We start from the raw sequence: 13,847 nt of genomic DNA, 5'->3' as shown, positions 1-13,847 counted from the left end.
AAGAACCAAATCTTTAAGTTGTACTTGGGTTAATTTGTAGTGGTCTTTATAGACGACATCCTGATTATTCTGAAAATGAGGAGCAACATGCGAGGCATTTAAGAATGATACTATAGATTCTGAAAGACAAAAAGTTGTTTGCCAAGCTTAGTTAGTGTGAGTTTTGGTTAAGAGAAGTGAGATTTTTAGGACACATGGTATCTGCGGATGGAATTTCAGTGGATTTACATAAGGTTGATGTAGTGTTAAAATGGAAACGTCATAGTTTAGTCACAGAGATATGTAGTTTTCTAAGATTAGCTGGGTATTATCGACGATTTATCTAAGGATTTTCCCAGATAGCTTCTTCTTTCACTAAACTAACTTGAAAAGATTAGCCTTATATATGGGACGACCAGTGTGAAGTGGCATTTCAAAAGCTAAAAGAGAAATTAGCCACAATACTAGTATTGATTATCCCTAATCTAAGGTTACCTTACGAGGTATACACGGATGTGTCTTTGAAAGCTCATGGTTATGTCTTGATACAAGGTAGTCGAGTTGTAGCCTATGCTTCATGATAATTGAGACCACATAAGGAGAACTATCCTGCACATGATTTAGAGCTTGCATCAGTGGTATTTGCTTTAAAGATTTGGTGCCATTACTTATATGGTACAGTGTTCACTGTGTTTAACGACCATAAGAGTTTGAAATACTTGGTGGATTAAAAGGAATTGAATATGAGGCAGAGAAGGTAGATGGAGCTTCTTAAGGATTGTAACTTTGAATTGAAATACCATTCGGGCAAAGCTAATATGGTTACTGATGATTTTGAGCCAAAAGACTTTACATGTGGCAAGTCTTATGTTTAAGGAATACAGATTGATGGAGTCATTTATTGAGTCACAGCAGGATGTGCCATTGAGGCATTAGTTGGTGCCTATCTCATTGAGATTAGCAATGATTTCTGGAAGGAATTGAGAATGGCATAACTAGAAGATGAGAGTCTCTTAAAGGTTAGAGAAGAGATTGAAGCATATTAAGCTATTGATTTTAGATTCAGTGATAATGGTTTTGTGGTTTATCGGAATAGGATCTGACAATGTAAATCTAAAAGAGTTATCTTGAATGAGGCTCACTGTAGGAAGTACACGATCCATCTGGGAGCTACAAAGATGTACCAGGATGTGAAGCGGTATTGGTGGTGGCTTAGCATGAAGAAAGATGTAATAGAGTTTGTGACTCAAAGTTTGACTTGTCAAAAGGTTGAGATAGAGCACCAAAGACCAATAGGACTGTTACAATCATTGGATATTCCTACGTGGAAATGAGAGAGCATTTCTATGGATTTCATAATTGGGTTGTCAATAACTCAATCTGGACATGATGCCATTTGGGTCATAGTTGATAGACTTACTAAATCGGCTCATTTCTTAGTGATACGGATTAATGATTCTCTAGAAAAGTTGGCAGAGATCTATGTCTAAGAAGTGGTAAGGTTACATGGTGTGCCGAAGAATATAATTTCTAATAGAGATCCAAGATTTACTTCTTAGTTTTGGGAAGCTTTGCAACCTACCATAGGTACTAAGTTGAGATTCAGTACGGCGTATCATCCACAAATAGATGGGCAGACAAAGGGAACCATACAGACCTTAGAGGATATGTTAAAAGCCTGTGTATTAGAGTTGAAAGGTAGCTAGGATAGCCATCTTCCTTTGGTTAAGTTTTCTTATAATAATAGTTACCACTCCAGTATACAAATGGCATTGTATAAGGCATTGTATAGGAAAAAAATGCAGATTGCCTCTTTGCTAGATAGAGTTGAGCAAAAGGACTATATTAGGACTAGATATTGTGGATCAGACAACTCAAAATTTGAGTTGGTCAGGCAAAAGCTGTTAATGGCTCAGAGTTGGCATAAGAGTTATGCAGATAGGCATAGAAGGCCGCTAGAGTTCCTGATGGGAGACCATGTGTTTCTGAGGGTTACACTGGTGACGGGAATCGGGAGGTCAATAAGAGCCAAGAAATTGACTCTTAGATTTATTGGTCCTTTCGAGATTCTGGAGAGAATTAGACCAATAGCCTACAGGATCGCTTTACCACCACAATTATCAAGTATGCATGAGGTGTTTCACATGTCACAACTTAAGAAATATCAACCTGATCCTTCACACGTGATAGAATCGGAGGAGATTGAACTCCAGAAGAATTTAACCTATAAGGCTAAGCCAGAGCGAATCATAGATGTGAAAGAGAAGTAATTGAGGAACAAGACTATACGATTAGTTAAAATTTTCTAGTGATGCTACCTGGGAGATAAAGAATAGAATGATGCAATAATATCCTTACCTATTTCCATAGGTATATATTTATGTCTTTTATAAATTTTGAGGGAAAAATTCTTAAAAGGAGGGAAGAACTATAACATCCTGAATTTCTCAATCCTAAGTTTAGAGGTTAGTTGAGGGTGAAGTGGAAGTTAGTATGGGATTAGAGATTCACATGATTAATTGGTATTTTGACTTGTTTATGTGTTTTAAGAACAGATATGGGTGATAGGAGTGCATTTCGGGTCGAAACAAGTATGTGTGGTAAGAATAAATCTCACTGTGCCATATGCCATGGCTTGTACTGCATGTGCCGCAACACATGGACTAGAAATTGCCTTCATAAGTTGTGAAAATTTAGAAATTTTAGAGGAGAGAAATTGAGAAACACACGAGATAGAGAGAAGAGAAGGGCTGAGAAGCTAAGATAAGTTATTATGGAGTGGTAAAAGGTGATTTAGATCGGTAACTTGCTAGGTAAGCTACACATAATTCTTACCTTCCATTCTACACAAATTTCTCTGAAAATGAGTTATAGGGAGATTGAATCAATGGAATTTAAGGGGTTTGATTCTTGCCTAATAGTAATAAAAAGGTTCTCGGAAGTTAAATTAGAGCTTTACGACCGGTTTAGAGTTGAATGGTAGAGCTTTAAATCCATAAGCTCAATTTTAGCCTTTAGAGAGAGAAAGTTAGGGTGAAAATTTAATTTGAGCAAAATAAGACTGGTTGAGGTGATGTAAAGTAGTAATTGGGTAGTCATGGACTTAGAATGGATAAATGAAAAAGAGTTTATGAATAAATATAGCCCTAAGTAGTAAAAATGAGTTTTTGGTCAAAATGGACCAAATAACTAAAATGTGCTAAATGTGTTCAGATTAGCATATTGGATGCGCGGGTAGAGAATGGAAGCTTGAGATAAGCTTGTGTGATAGTTAAAATCTACAGGTAACCTTTCTAGTGACATAGAAGGGTTAAGGTAACCGAATAACTTTCTTTGTTTAATTGTTTATTGAAACTATATGTTAGTATGTTATGTAGTGCATGAAACAGTTTCAAACTAAGCATGTTTTATAGCATTGAGTAATTGTTGTGTGTGAAATGACTTTTGGTTGAAATAAGCATAGAAATGTGTGTTTTGTAATGTAAAGTATTATTTGTATATATTATGTAAGAAAGTGTGAAATGGTAAATGGGAATCTTAAATGGTTTGGGAAAGCATGATCATAGGGATGGGAGTTCACCCGAGTATAGGAGATGACAAAGATCATATGCCAAGGTTTCCTTATTGTGTGTTAGAAAATCTTTGGCCGGGTGATTCTACCACTGCAGGTGAGCACAAGACTAATCAGAGTGTACATTGGTCTAAGATGAGCCTATGGTTTTGTGTCGGGGTGCTTTGGAGGTTCGGTTGGTAAAGATCATGCTAGTATGTTATGTGATATGATGAAATATGTTGAGATAATATGGAATCATTTATGATATAATGAAAAGTTGAGAAAGGAAATGGTATATGTGATATAAATACTATTTTATAAGGTTTTGATGATATACTATGTTTACTTTCATATTATTGCATTTGATAGTCAATTGGAGTGAGTTATTCTATTACTGAGATTTTTATCTTACCCCCATGGTTTCATGTTTATAGGACTGAGAAGTGATCAGGGCAAGGGAAGAGAGTCTGGACCAGCTTGAGTCGTGATGAGTTTGTGTAATGAACTAAACTGAAAGATTGTGTATATAAATGTATATGAGTTGCCATAGGGCTACATGCATGTATTGAATTGAGATTTTGTGAAATCAAGCCCTATTATGTGTATATATGTTGTTTGAGACAAGGGGCTATGATTTGAGTATGTTTGTGTTGATATGGTTGGTTGTGTTAGTGAATTTTAAGCCAAGGGACAAATTATGATGAAATGAGTACTCTAGGGGCTAATATTGTATTGTGAACATGATTGTATATGTTTGGGTTGAGAAATAGTCAAGTGCGTAAGTTATGCCAAGAAATGGCAAAGTATGTGAAGTTAGTGAATTGTGAAAAATGGCCATAGAGGGGTCAAATTTTGATATATGAGTATGATTGTGATTAATTGTAGTCAATTAGGTGTATTAGATCTTTTTGGACTTGGTTCAAGGCCTAGTGTAGTCTAATAAGAGAAAGGGATCAATTTAAGCACTTGGGTGTGCAAAATTTTCAAAAAAAAAGTGACTTTTGCACCTGGGTGTCAAAATTTTGATCTGACCATTAGATCATGTCCAAACTATCTCATTAGTTAGTATACGAGCTAAGCTTCATGTGGGCACTTGAATCACTCTAATCAAATGTCGTATGTGAAAATGACGCACACTAAAATTTCATCATTTTTGTTGTTAAAATGACAGCAGAAATTTGAACAGGCACGTCGCGGCACATGGTGACACATGCCATGGTACGCGACATAGAAAAAGGTGAGCGTGTGGCTCTGCCATAATGCACGAATTGCACGTTATAGTGCACGACCCAAATTTTAGTTTTTTGTGTGTGATGAAATGCATGTCATTAGGATAGGAATGCTGGAGGGTTATGTCCATTACATATTAGAGGATCGTATGATCTACTTTCATTGTGTATTTCTCTGATTGTATTGTAAATTGATCGATTTTATAAAAATAAGTTTTCGGCTGAAGCTTTTAAAATGAAATTTGATTATTGTATCTGTTGTGAGGAGTGGTAATACCGTAATCTTCTTTTACACTAAGTGAATATGAAAGGAGGTTACATGAACTCCCACCCCTAAGATCATGCTTCCTGAACCATTTAAGGTTCTCATTTACCATTTTACTCATTTTCTCATACATAGCATATATATTAACATACCATTTGAAAACACCCATTTAACTAGTTTTATTCAATCAAAATCTATTTCATGTAACATTCACACAATGCTATAAATCATGCTTAATCCAAAACAAGTTCATGCACTACATAGCATACTAACATATAGTGATAATAAACAGTCAAACAAAGAAAGTTATTCGATTACTTTAACTCTTTTGTCACTAGAAAGGTTACTTGTGGATTTCAACTACCACAATCACTTATCTCAAGCTTCCTCTCTCTACTCACACGTCCAATATACCTATCTAAACACATTTAGCATATTTTAGTCATTTGGTCTATTTTGACCAAAAACTCATTTTTAGTGCGTAAGATTATATTCATCTATAAAATATTTTTCATTTATCCATTCTAGGTCTATTACTAGTCGATTACTACTTTACATCACCTTAACCAGTCTTATTTCACTCAAACCAGTTTTCTGCCCTAACTCTTCTCTCTCTAAAGCTAAAATTGAGCCTACGGGTTCAAAGCTCTAATTTAACTCTCAAGAACCTTTTTTTTACTATTGAGAAAGAATCTAACCCCTCAAATTTCATCGATTCAATTTGCCTATTACTCATTTTCAGAGAAATCTGTGTAGAATGAAAGATAAGAATTATATATAGCTTACCTGATAAGTAATCGATTAGAAGCACCTTCCAATAACCTAAAATAGCTTGCTCTAGATTCTCAGCCCTTCTTCTCTCCTCTCATATGTTTCCAAAATTCACCCTTTTGAAATTTCTAAAATTTCTCAACTTATGAAGGCAATTTCTGGTCCATGAGCCGTGGTGCATGGCACAATGAGATTTATTCTCACTACACGTACTCCTTTCACCCATGTCTATTCATACAACACACCAATAAGTCAAATCATCATGTAATCACTCAAATCTCTAATCGCATACTAATTACCACTTTACCCTTGAATAATGACAAATTATGAGATTAAGAAATTTAAAATCTTACAAAGTGAGCATCATACATGGCATGATCAATGGATAGGAGTTCGCCTAAGGAGAGGAGTAGATAAAATCTATATGAATTTTAAGCTTCCTTCCAGTGTACGAGGGTATATAGCCTTGTCCCATAGTTTGTCGAGGGGCTAGAACCTAGCCATTTTCACCAATTTTTGAGGAGGTTAGTTTAGGGTGTAGATACCCCAGAGAATTGAGTGAGGGGGAAGACATGGTCCAAGAGTGAGTCTTGTGATTGTTACTTGGGTCAAAACTCACAATTTGTGAGCTTGGGTAGTTCAATCACATGAATGGAGCCCTATTTGTTATTATAGCCCACAAGTCCAGTCAGAGGAAATAATGAGGGTATAAAGATAGTTTGATCATGCCTATGTGATTATATGACATGTCATATGATTAAGTTGTGGCACATAATGTTACTATATCAGGTTATAGTTACATGTCTGTGTGTCTTGTGACAATGTACCTTGTGTTTGAGATGAAAATGAGTTAACTAAGAAATGATAAGTTGTGAATCGTGTGTTAATGCATCTTTTAAGAAAGTCTATTTCAAATTCATGTGTTTATTCATTTAATATATAACTGCATATAGTAGGTTCACCTTGGTTACTGAATGGCCAGACTCGTCCCTCTTCTTTAACATTTTATAGGCTTTAGTTATGGTGCAATAAGGGAAAAAGCTTTAAAAGTTTAGGAATCTTTATTTTCCTAGTGTATGCCTCTACGAATTGTTTTATTTTGTGTAATAGACTTAATATTGTCAATTAGGATGCATTTTTGTTCTATACTTGTACTATATAATGGTTTATGATATATGGATGTATTTTATGTAATGTTCGCCTTGATATTATCAGGACAACACTCTTACACCCCATTATAATAACTAGGATTAGATAAAATCCCAAGTGAAAGTTATCACAACCTAAAGGTTAAAAAGGTAATTAGTTTAAAACAATGAGATCCTAAGAAAACCCTTTTTAAAATATTGTTTGAGCTCAAACTATAGTTCAAAATCAATTAAATATGATAATAGAAGCATGGAAATCAAACAATACTTGAAACAAGCTGATACAATTGGAAATTTTTCAAAAATTTGGCCTGTTTGTTGCAACACAAACTACACCGCCATAGTGGATGGCACAGAGGGACGAGTTCCTCAGAAGGCATTTACGCCGTGGTGCGCACCTATTGTCATGATAGCAGATTGCTGTCATGACAGTACTTTGAACTTTCAAAGCATATCGTTTCGCCATCTGAAGTCTGATTTGAGCTATTCAAGTATCCACATAAAGCTCTTCAAGCTCTTCAAATAATCATCCATTAAAAAATGGATACCCAAACCCAAAATGGTTTGTTTTCACCTCAAAACACTTTCAAAGGTGTCCAAAACACACTACCAAATGCCATTAACTCTAGAATCACTTTGACCACCTCAAATGAACTACACACAAAATAACAAGTCAATTATATCACACAAATAAGCATTCATACTCAAATGACTACCAAAACCCCAATTCACAATAATAAAAAGGGGTGGATAAAACTTAACACAATTATCGTTTTGGTCATTTTGACACATAAATCATTTCAAATATATCACTTGTAATTGTATCTTTACCAAGCACACACATTTAATCACATTAAAATCAATCTTGGGCTAAGATATGCACACTTTACATGTTCTTATATAAGTGATAACAAAATCATAAAATGCTCCTAAGTTGGCATTATATTATAGCATATTCATTACAAATCTAAAAAAAAGGAAAAGGAAGAGCTATATAACAATTCTCTTCACTCTTCAGCCGCCCCTTCCTTCCCCTTGGCCCTACCTAAGTCTTCATCTATAAAATATAATCGCAGGGTGAGATAAACATCTCAGTAATAGAATAATTTACTACTATTAATTAACATGCACAACCATATGAGAGTAAAACTATTAAGCTCTAAAACATACTTTTAGCATATTACAACATAATCTTTTTTATACTAAATGTATATTTCTACTTTAGCATATTCAACAAATCCTTTCTGTAAACACAAGTTATTTACCACTAACATTATCATTCTACTAGCTAAGCCTCCATATCACCTTGACTAAAATTATAGGCTCGTAGGCTAAGTGCACATTCACAATGACCCGAGCTCACCTTTAGTAGTAGGATCACTTAGCCATATGTGTCCTGTCCTACTTTCAAACTATGGTCTCCCCCTATCGCACTCAAATTAGGGTGTTGTTATTCCAATACTGTATCACTGATGCTAAGGAGCGTCACTCTCCAACACCATGCCTTACTAAACACCGAGGAGATACAATCCATATAGACTTCTACTACTCCTTCCTACGGGTGAACTCCCACCCCTAACATGACCATGCTCATACCTTTTGTACATTTCACACACTTGTGAAAAATTACTATCTTTCCTACATAAGGACTCAAAAATATTTATTATTTTGAAAATAGTTTCCAATGCACAAGGAATATCTTTTGCAACATACCAAGCTCTTGAAACACCTATAATCAATTATACTTATCTACTCACAAATAGTTAAACAATATAATTAATTAGTGTAAATTATTCTGTTACCTTAACCTTTTGTCACACAAAAGGGTTATCATGGCTTAATGTTAGCTCCATACTTTCTATATACATGATAAAGATCAAGCAACACTTATTCTATACAATTAAGTGACAATTGTCAATTTTCATATTGGATAAACCCTAAATTCTCTAGGTTCCAAGTACCCACAATACTCAAATTCCTTATCTAACAACATCAACTATTTTCAAACACTCTAACCATCCTATTAAACATCCCAACATACTAAAATCATCATCTAATTCCCCACGTTATCCCAAAATCTTCAAATTATGCCTTGGGTTCATCTAAACCCTCAATAAAAATTCCAAATCACTATAAAGCTCATAAACATAGGGTTAAAGGCTTGATTAAACTCCCTTTAAATAAGTCAATGTGTTCAGTTTAAACTTAAGGAAACCGAAAATAAGCCCTCACAATACCCTTTAAAATTTTCTATAAAGAGGAAAGAAAAGGAATGTGAAACTTATCCAATGATTATTCAAGCTCTAAATGCATCCAAAATGGTCTAGAGATCGTGCCCTAGTAGACATCGGTTGTTTCTCGTCACCTCCTCGCTATTTTCTTTATCCTACTTTAGATTTCGGGTTTGATTTCACAATTTGATAAGTGTAGATTTTACACATGCGTCGCGGTGCATTGGCATGTCCACCACAACATATGGTACAAAAAGTCCCTTATCAATATAAACTTTCCTCCATGCCATGGCCCACTCGAACTTTGATGTAGCCTTCTTCTAAGGCTGTCCAAGGATCCAAAAAATATATTAGTCTCCCTTAAACATCATTAATTAATAATTTCTCTAAATTGACCAAAATACCCATGGAAACATTAATAATTCCTAATTTGAAAACTTAGTATATTACATTTAGGCCCTAAGATGTGGTTTATGATAAGTTGTATATTGATAAGGCCAAAATACTAGTGAAAGTGCAGTAAGGTGGTTTAAGCATGATATAATTGATTTTTAATGAAATGCAATGCTAATACCTCCCCATTTTGTTTTTGGTATTAAAGGGGTAGAGGAGTGAAATTGTGATATAATGGTGTATGTGTGCTTGTGGTATGTTGTACTAGTAGTCTTAGGTCTAGTGAATATGGTCTAAGTGTTAGTAGTGGCTTTTGGCACTTGCTTAAGGTTTTAGACACCCTTTTTGTGTGAAAGTTGAGAAAAGTTGTGAAATTGGGTTTAGGCGTCTAACTTCTTAATGTGACTAGTTTTGGAAGTAAAACCCATGCCATTAGCTAGTTTATGAAAAGAACTTTTTGTAAACACCTAGATCACATCATTCAAAAGTTGGATGGAGAATTAGGGCATGTTAGAAGCTACCTGAATTCTACTATCAAGTGAAAGCAAAATTGCTATCATGAGCGTGCAACACACTGCGATGCATCACACAAAGAGTGACAAACCGCGGCGCACTACTCTATTTTTTAACAATTTGGGATTTTTCAACTATTTTCAACTCCTTTCACTTTTTGGGATATCTCATGCTTACGTAATGCTATTTTACTATGATTAAAGGTCAAATATATGATTTTTTACTTATTTTAAATTATGAATATTTAGGATCAGGTTATTTTAAAATTTCAAACTTGGTGATCTCTTTAAGGATTAATCCCTTGATTATCATAGTTTATAGGTTTTGCTCCCATTTATGAATGAAGGATATTTTAACTTGCTATTAGATTTTACATTGATGGTAGGCTAAACCTAAATGACTTCCTATATTAGTTAGCTACTATGGATGACTACTTTGACTGGTGTAACATGAGTGACATGCAATATGTTCACTTCACAAAAATAAAGCTTATAAGATCTACTAGGAAATATTGGCAGAATGTCGAAGAGAATTTAGAGCACTTAGGAAAACTTATTGTAAACATGTGGGTCAAGATGAAGTTGAAACTAAAGGAGAGGTATATACCACCTAGCTATAAGAGCAAGCTGTATAATTAGCTACTTAATCTTAGGAAAACTTTTACAACACTTAAATATGTGTCTCAATATAATAACCTCCTTATTAGGAATAACATGTTTGAACCTTCTTAAATAACCATTGAAAGGTTTGTTGATGGCCTTGGACCAGACATACAATGTGAATTTAGGATAAACTATCCAGATACTCTTGAAGAAGCATACCATAAATCTATGGAGATAGATAATTTATCTTGACACCCATCTACAAGATGTACCAATTTCTTAAGAATGGATCCATACCATAATCATAGCCTTATGAGTAACCTTAATAATGCTACACCTCAATGGTCAACTTCCCAATTTATTGGGCCAAATATGTCACAAAATAATGAGTCCTTTGGGTCTACTTCTTATAGTATTCAAAAAAATTTAACCTTAGTTTATTAACCAAATGAGGGTAAATAGTGAGTTAATGAGGTGTATGGCTAGAAGGGCTTAACTTGGTGTAATTATTATGATTTTAGCCCTAGAAGTGGGTCCGAATTGATAGCGGGCCACTAGGGTAAGGAAAGAGGAAGAAAAAGTAAAGAATTGTTCCCTCGTGGTTGGTTTGCCGCAGCACACAGAGACAAATTTAAATGCAATGGGCTCCTTTGTGCTATGTGCTACGGTGGAGGGTAGAGTGCGCCGTAGCGCACAGGAAAATTTTTTGAAAAATCAGATTGTGTTTGTGTGAGAAGACAGAAGAGAGAAGAGGAAGAAAATGAAGAGAACGTTAGAGCTCTGCTAGGACATGCTCATTAGCTCCCATTCTTGACATTTTGAAGCTCCCAAACCTTAAGGTAGGTAATCTAAGCCTCATTCTTCCTTTCTCTCCCTCATTTATGATGATTTATAGTAGGATTTGACTTGGGAGTTGGATTTTTAGTCTATAGGAGTATGAGTCCGATTCCATTGGTTAAAATAAGTATAATGGGAGTTTTTTAATGTATTGGAACACCACATTAATGATTTTGGAAGTGGTTAATCTATGGAAGAATTTATTATCCAAAAATTATCATAAATATGGTAGTTGGGAAAGGTTTATGTACATTAATGATGGTTTAAAGTATTGTTAATAATAATGTGAATTAATAGAATTTAATGAGCCCATTGAATATGAATGGGTAGTGATTATGAGTTGATAAAAATAGAGTGTGTGGAGTTATATGTTGATAAAGCTTCAAGAGTTAGACAATGATGATATTCTTATGGTATAAATGTAGAAAGCTTTGTTTTTAGCACCATTCAAGCTTGTTGAAGCTTTAGAAAGTTGGTATAGTGAGGGGTAAACCTTTGACCTCTCAAAGGTTTGAGGTAACCAAGGAAAACTTAATCTTTATAGTTGAATGTTAATTGTATTTGTGAAATATGAATTATGAGTTAAATTAATGATGTATATTGGCAATGTGTTTGATTTGTGAAATGGTTTTGAAAAGAAAACCTTAATTTTGCCACCCCCGGTGTTTTATGAAATTGATTCTGATTCATTACTTTTAGGTGGAGAATTGTGATATATTATGTGTTAAATTGTGGAGTATTGAGTTATGTGAGTTCGTGTATTATAAATTGATTGTTAAAATGCATATTATGTGAGAAATGTGCATAACATGATTATTGACAAGAGTTCGCCTAGGGAGAGGAGTAGATTGGTTGAAATCTACATGGTATTGGTAGTGATTGTTGGAATTGGGAACTAGCCTTGGCACTGACTGTTGGAATCAGGAGGTAGCCCTTGTTCTATAGTTGATTCAGGACTATCCCACTTGTTTTATAAGGGACTCGAACTTAACTAGTCTCCACCGATTTATGAGGAGGCTAGATTAGGGGTACAACACCTCACGGTTATTAGTATTGGGAAAAATCGGATTACATAAGTGAGTGAGTTCACCTTGGCCCGATAGCTCCTCACAAGTGAAAGGCTGGGTTAGTCTGTGAAGGACGTAGCCACGTGATAGCCACCGGTTTCATGTGGAAGGTAACAAGAGGATATAAGATAGGCATATAATCATGCATATAAGCCCATCCATATGGTTGTTAGTTTTATGGTCCGCATATGTTGAGGACAAATGGTTATTATTTTTACGACCCTGTGTTATACATTTGCTAAATAACATGATAAAGTGTTTTATACAAGCCTGGTCATATGGTTATTAGTTTTGTGAACCAAGGCTGAGTGTTATATTTTTGTGGCAAGCTCGATCACATGGTTGTTAGTTTTATGAATCATGGCTGAGTGTTATATGTGATATATGTGTTTTTACCTAATTGCATCTATTTACAATTGATATGTAACTGTATGAGTTAAGTGAAACTTGATTATTAAGTGCATGTACTCACCCCTCAATTCTCAATATTTTCAAGACCTAGCTCATTGGATCCAAGTAGGGTAAAACATATAAAGGCCTAAGATTGTGTAGTAATCCTCTATATGCCTCTCTTTTGTTACTTTCATATGTATTTGTTAATGTAATTGCCAACTAGGATTATTTGACATGATTTATGCACTACTTGTATGATTTTGTGTATAACTAGTGTATTTTATGCCCTGGGTTAATGAGTTTTGGTTGTGAACCTGTGGATAGGGCCAAAATACTTGTGCAACTAGAGACATATGTATTTTGAGGAATTTAGAATGAAATTGTTGATTTGGTGCAACATTTTCTCCCCTTTTATGTTTTATGAAAATTAAGGTTGAGTGGTGATTTTACGAGATAAGCAATTTTGATTGTGTGTGGTATGTTGCATGAGTCTACAAGAGTCCATTAAGTGTGGTCGAATGATTGGTGTGAGCTATTGGCATGTGTGGTTGAGTTAGGACACTCCATTTGTGAGATTTTATAAAAAAGTGGTTAAAATGGGTTTTGATATCTAACCTTTTATAGAAAATGAGTTTGAGTGTGAAACCAATGCCATTAGCTAGAGTTAGGTGAAAGCTTCATGTAGATACCAAAACTACCTTAATCGGATGTCGGACGAAGATTTAGAACACGTCGGAAGTTTGCTTCCCGTGGTGTCAAATGACAACATTGATGCTGTCAAATTTTGTGCAATCTACTATAACACACGGCGCTTCACGCCACGACGCATGTAATGTTTGCCTTGACATTACCAAGATAACACTCAC

At 34.9% G+C, this 13,847-nt stretch overlaps 1 protein-coding gene across 1 annotated transcript; it reads left to right on the top strand.

The window, feature by feature from the left end:
• The first annotated feature begins 1,745 nt into the window (after positions 1 to 1,745).
• LOC129286482 (uncharacterized) lies at positions 1,746 to 2,249 on the top strand. Its single transcript, XM_054922440.1, has one exon. It carries the CDS (start codon positions 1,746 to 1,748, stop codon positions 2,247 to 2,249), a length of 504 nt encoding a protein of 167 aa, XP_054778415.1.
• The last annotated feature ends 11,598 nt before the right edge of the window (positions 2,250 to 13,847 follow it).

The sequence above is a fragment of the Prosopis cineraria genome, unplaced genomic scaffold, assembly GCF_029017545.1.
Source record: "Prosopis cineraria cultivar Desert tree isolate PC_DT_omini unplaced genomic scaffold, ASM2901754v1 PC11, whole genome shotgun sequence".
Lineage (NCBI taxonomy): Eukaryota > Viridiplantae > Streptophyta > Magnoliopsida > Fabales > Fabaceae > Prosopis > Prosopis cineraria.
The sequence above is the reverse complement of the archived record's forward strand: the minus strand, read 5'-3'. Positions and strand labels throughout refer to the sequence as shown.

What these genes read in the sequence shown, in the direction of transcription:
- LOC129286482 (XM_054922440.1), top strand. Translation starts at nt 1,746, where the DNA reads ATGGCATTGTATAAGGCATTGTATAGGAAAAAAATGCAGATTGCCTCT.